Source organism: Lactuca serriola, chromosome 4, assembly GCF_051521515.1.
Source record: "Lactuca serriola cultivar US96UC23 chromosome 4, Lser_US96UC23_V15, whole genome shotgun sequence".
Classification (NCBI taxonomy): Eukaryota; Viridiplantae; Streptophyta; class Magnoliopsida; order Asterales; family Asteraceae; genus Lactuca; species Lactuca serriola.
This window is the reverse complement of record NC_136411.1, coordinates 145,168,624-145,174,174: the sequence shown is the minus strand read 5'-3', so window position 1 is coordinate 145,174,174 and position 5,551 is coordinate 145,168,624. Positions and strand designations below refer to the sequence as shown.

At 33.3% G+C, this 5,551-nt stretch overlaps 1 protein-coding gene across 1 annotated transcript; it reads right to left on the bottom strand.

Annotated features, from left to right (window-relative positions):
* Positions 1 to 875: 875 nt before the first annotated feature.
* LOC145098884 (uncharacterized) lies at positions 876 to 4,510 on the bottom strand. The gene is made up of 7 exons (XM_079036478.1): positions 4,383 to 4,510; positions 4,263 to 4,302; positions 3,780 to 3,851; positions 3,605 to 3,688; positions 3,299 to 3,478; positions 3,133 to 3,210; positions 876 to 950 (listed from the first exon to the last, which is right to left on the bottom strand). Exons 2-7 carry the CDS (start codon positions 4,263 to 4,265, stop codon positions 876 to 878), a joined length of 492 nt encoding a protein of 163 aa, XP_078892604.1. The 5' UTR covers positions 4,266 to 4,302; positions 4,383 to 4,510.
* Positions 4,511 to 5,551: the final 1,041 nt, after the last annotated feature.

The window sequence follows — 5,551 nt, the reverse complement described above, 5'->3', positions numbered from 1 at the left end:
TAAATATAACAATCTCCCTTACCCGCCACTTCGGCCCGTTCAACATACTTTGATTGTATCGACGTGGTGATTAACTCAATTATCGTTGTTATAGGAAACTCACGTGTGGATATAATTTGCAAAATTTCAGGGACGTCAATCGATTTAACATTGTAACGTATTTTTGGAAAAAAATGCTCGTGTCCATTTTGAAATTGGTATATTGTCAAGCCAGTAAATTGGACTCATAAGCAAGGTGCAGAAAGGTGGTTTCCTACATGTACTTTGCAACCTTTCCAAACACAAGTAAAAATCATCAACGCTATATGCATTGCATGACTTCCAAAACAACGATTCGACTTCCGTATTGTTATGTCCGACAGACTCACGTATCTTTCGAGCTATATCTTCAGGACAATATCCATGATAGGAATTCGGGTAGGCACTCTGAACACCAAAGTCTATTTTATAACACAGGTTGCTTATGAAACCAACCTCTATGTCCTCACCTAAACAATCTTTTAACCTCATCATGAACCATCTCCATGATTCTTCACACTCTAAGGTTCCCAAACCAATTGCTAAGAGTAGTGGTTCATGATTTCCATCTAAAGCCACTGCGAAGTACATTGTTGTCAGATAGCTCCCAAGAAGGGGTAAATAACCCACATATATCAGCGATATCATGCACCTAAGGAAGGTACGAATCTACATAAAAACGAACACATATTAGTGATAAGTAAAAACTAAACGAGATACATTACCATGAAATATTATATAACTCAATAAAATAAGTATGTTATACAACGCAACCTAAAGCCACAAAACAGAATTGAAAGCAGTTGGTATCGGTTTTCTTAATGGCTGTGAAGGTATTAGGATTTGTTCTTTGAAGGTTATGCAAGAAAATTGGTAGTTGAGAAAAGCTTCTTTCGCTGTAAGTACTCATTTTCAATACCGATGATAGTGCTCTACAATCATCACACAAATGCAATATGAAACAAATGCAATTATAAATAGAAAATATTGTATCTCTACTGTTCAAAATTCATAGTTTAACCTTTTAAATTCATAGTCAAATCAGTTTATTTCATAGTCAAATTTCACTGTCCGGCATGACAATACTATAGAATGTACTTATCTGGATTTCGTAGTTCAACTTTTTGAATTCATAGTCAAACCAGTTCATTTCATAGTCAAATTTCACTGACCGACATGACAATACTACAGAATGTACTTGTCTGCATTTCGTAGTTCAACTTTTTGAATTCATAGTCAAACCAGTTCATTTCATAGTCAAATTTCACTGACCGACATGACAATACTACAGAATGTACTTGTCTGCATTTCGTAGTTCAACTTTTTGAATTCATAGTCAAACCAGTTCATTTCATAGTCAAATTTCACTGACCGACATGACAATACTATAGAATGTACTTGTCTGCATTTCGTAGTTCAACTTTTTGAATTCATAGTCAAACCAGTTCATTTCATAGTCAAAAAGAATTGTCTGTAATATGATTTCTTCTATAAATGGGTGTCACTCAGTATGAAAATTTTAACTTAGAAAGTAACTCCGATTTAAAAGAAAAAGAAGGCTAATGGCATACTGCAATTGCGGAGGAGAACGTATCGTTAGGATTTCGGGTACAACTAAAAACCCATGAAGATTGTTTTACGCTTGCCCATATTTGGTATCATGTTGTTAACGTCATTCAAATTTAAACCCTCGTGTTTACATGACAAAAATTTATTTTCTTACTGTCAATGTTAAATTTAACAGGGACCAAAATGCGGGTTTATCAATTGGGTTGATGAAGAGAAGGACCAATCATCTATGGTAATAGCTAAAGTAGCTAACTCTAATAAACTCTTTCAATCAGAAAATAAGAAGTTAAAAATAGCGTTGGTTTGTAGTTGGGTGTTGTTCTTGACAGTTCTTGTTTACAAGTTGTAAGCTTTTCAATATTGTTTTTATGGTTTTGAAGTTGTTAGGTCAATAAATTGTTGTATTTGTAACGTTAAAACAAATGTTGTAGTCGTTCTTATGTTGTATGTATTGATAAGTAATTAGTAGGTCATTAATTTTTTGTAATTGTCGTAACGTTAAATTTTTTGCCATCCGTTGAGTAAACTGTAAAAATAAACTAATAATCAAATCCAACATTAATTTAGATATACAATTATATAATCCAACTACATAGGACCAAGACTAGACCCCCAAAAAAATTTTGTCATCCGTTGACGGAACTCTAAAGCTGCATTTTTTGGGTCAATAAGAACACGTATTGGTTGACCTGAAACGAATTGCTCCATAAACATACAAACAAAAACACCGCAATCTCTCAAATGACTACTTTGTTGGGGAACATTTTCTTCATAAATGAATTGCATATTCAATGGAATCCTTGGGATGTTCATCCGGGCCCAATACTTAATCTTGTCCAAATAATTTGCCACCCGACGTTCAAATTTGGAAAAGATTCCTTCAGATTTGAATTTTTCATAAGCCCTCTACCAAGACTGTCATAAATATGCACTTCCATTGACGCTAATCGTAGTTCCTCAAATAGCCAATGATTAGGGGATGAATGAATCGGCAATAAGACCTGTATAAGGATCAGAAAATAAAATTATGTTTTTTTACATCACAATACAAAAACATAACAAAAATAACGATATTATTTTAAATATAAACAATTAATTTTACCGTATCAACATCCCACCAAGCAACCATGAAGTTGGGGTACGTAGCAATACCAGCCATAAACGCCCTCCAGTCATGTCCTTCTTCCAAAGCATGAGAAACAAAAAAATTTGGAGGCATTATTGTATGTCGGTTGCTCTCAAACCATCTCTCCATCAATAGTCGGTACCAAATGGTTATATGCTGCACACATGATAGTTTTGTTATTGACTAAAAAACAATTAACTTTTAAAATAATAAATTAACAATTAATTTACCGTTGACTCCAACCATCCGTCGTGTGTATGCCCAAACAATGAGCTCCAAAAATCTCTATCTAACACGAAATTAAACAAACGATGTTGGACATCATATGAATGAAATATATAATTTTGGATGACAACCTCACCGCCTGCTACGTAAGGTTGCAGGCGCAACATGGAGAAGTCATGAGCAACACCAAAAACTGGAGGAGGAACGGGGCTTGTTGATTTGATATCAACCTTCTTTCTTGTTCTTCTTTTTTGCTTCGGTGTCGTGTGCAACTAAAAACAATATTCAAATGTTTAAATCTATATCTTTCAGATAATTCACATAAACATAAAATCATGAGTTTATAAATAAAACGAATACCTCGGTGTAAGGAGGGCACAAATATTGTGATGGTTTTCGAGTCCTCGGTTTATCGGGTGTAACTTCTTTGCCATCATACTCATCAAAATAATCTACAATTCCCGTTATTATTATTTCGTCTTCGTCCGGCACATCATCATCAAATTTGTTCCCCGCATTGTCATTCCTCTCCTCCGACTCCTACATTAAAAATAAAACTTTATACTTAATAACGAAATACACATAATTTAATAAGCAATAATATCTAATTAAATAAATGATTTAATCTACTAAAAACAAAATATAAATTAATGTAACTATAAGAACCTCTTTAACTTCACTATAATCATTTACATCAAACACATCATCATCAAATTTGTTCCCCGCATAGTCATTCCTCTCCTCCAACACCTACATTAAAAATATAACTTTTTACTTAATAATGAAAGACACATTATTAAAAAGTAATTATTAAAATCGTAAAGGTAATATCTATAACAACCTTGTCGTCTTGAATATCACCAAAAACATTTTCAGTTGTATTGTTTTTATTCATCACTTCATCTTGCACAACCTATATTTTCAAATATAAAATATGAACACAGGTATTCATATATGTTAATAAAATTTAAAAAATAATGTAGCGTGTAACTAACTTGTTCATCATATTTTCTTTGTGACACTATCGGATCATCAAAAGTAATGTCGTTCCAAAATTGTTCAGTATTCACTTCTTCAACAAAAACCTCTGTAGGTTGTCGGTTCATAAACACATGCTGCTCCAGTGCATGTAGCCGTTTCAACACCTCGTCTAGGTTGTGTTTCCCACTGCCCCGACCTCTACCATGAGAGCGACCACTGGACGACATACTAGACGAAGATTCGTCTTGTCTCCTAAAATGGTCCCGTACTGGGGATGGAACTGCTTTCCCTTCACCATATACATACTCTTGAAATGACATATAATAACAAGATGTCATCTCACCATCACCCGGTAACATGTTTTGTCTTGGTGGTTGCCCCTCCTAAAAAATTAAACATATTAAAAATGCATATAAAAGTATAATAATCAAGTTTATTAATAATAAACGAAAAATTTATAAACCTGTATCTTTGACCAAATCTTGTTCACGTCAACCCATTTCAATTTTTTTGTTCCACTCCATCGTTTCATCCGAGGCAAGTCTTTATTTTTTCTCAATACAAATCCACATGCACGAACAGCCGGAATCATCTCATATATCCATATCTACAATTTTTTACAATTACAGTAATAAAAGTTAAAATTAAAATAAAAAACATAACAATAAAACAATTTAAATATAAGAAAATTTTTATACCTTTATTGGAGCCGTAAATCCTGAGACGGAGTACTTTAAAGTTTTCACGACGCTCAGAAAGTGATAAATAATTATGTATTTTGTTCCATGTATCCTCAAGGTCAACATAAGTAAAATCCCAGAGATAGCTACCCCAAGCGAAGCTAACAAAACAAAAAAAACAAAATTGGTTATTATATAAATTATAACTTTAATAAAATAAAACTTTTAACGTAAACAAAATATACATGTTCCAGAGATCCAAATTCTCAGCCAAAAAAAACCAATCTTGTGGCACCCGATCATTAACTTCTTTACCCAAAAAACCTTCACACAAAATGTATATCAAACATACTCTAACTGCATCAACGTCGTCAAGTGCTAGGAATGTTCGATTTAAAATTAAACGTTTCAGGTCGCCGATTTTCACCGAACTATTAGTATGGTCCGGAAATAGCCGTTCATGCAATAAACATCTTTTTTTACTGCTTAATAATTTTTCCGACCCTTTTCTCCCAATGTTTTTTGGATACTCCCCAAAATTGAAGCCGATAATCAAACAAAACTCTTCCGGCCCATAAACCATTTTCGTATTGCCTACTTGAAAATATAATCGTTTTATTCCATCTGGAGATAAAACAGGGTCCGGCCGGATCTGATGAAGGAACATTTTATGAAACAATAATGCGTCCCCTTGTAAACGAGGGACATCAATAAAATAACCAAATACGGTATCTCTGAAAATGACACGTCTGACATCATCTAAAACTTCAAATACTTCCCATATGTTACCGCCCGAGCCTTTTAAGTTCGCAAAGGCTTTCGTATTGATAAAACTAAAATCATGCTGCAAAAAAAACACAAAAACAAATTAGAGAACTAAAAAATATTTTGTTTTTAAAAATTAAAATATATGATTACGAACTGCAATAAGTACATAAACAATTAGTAATGC

What these genes read in the sequence shown, in the direction of transcription:
- LOC145098884 (XM_079036478.1), bottom strand. An exon ending in TGTGCCCTCCTTACACCGAG is followed by an intron (nt 3,211 to 3,298) that starts GTATTCGTTTTA and finishes TATTGTTTTTAG; the next exon opens with TTGCACACGACACCGAAGCA. An exon ending in CAAGCCCCGTTCCTCCTCCA is followed by an intron (nt 951 to 3,132) that starts GTTTTTGGTGTT and finishes TGATGATTGTAG; the next exon opens with AGCACTATCATCGGTATTGA.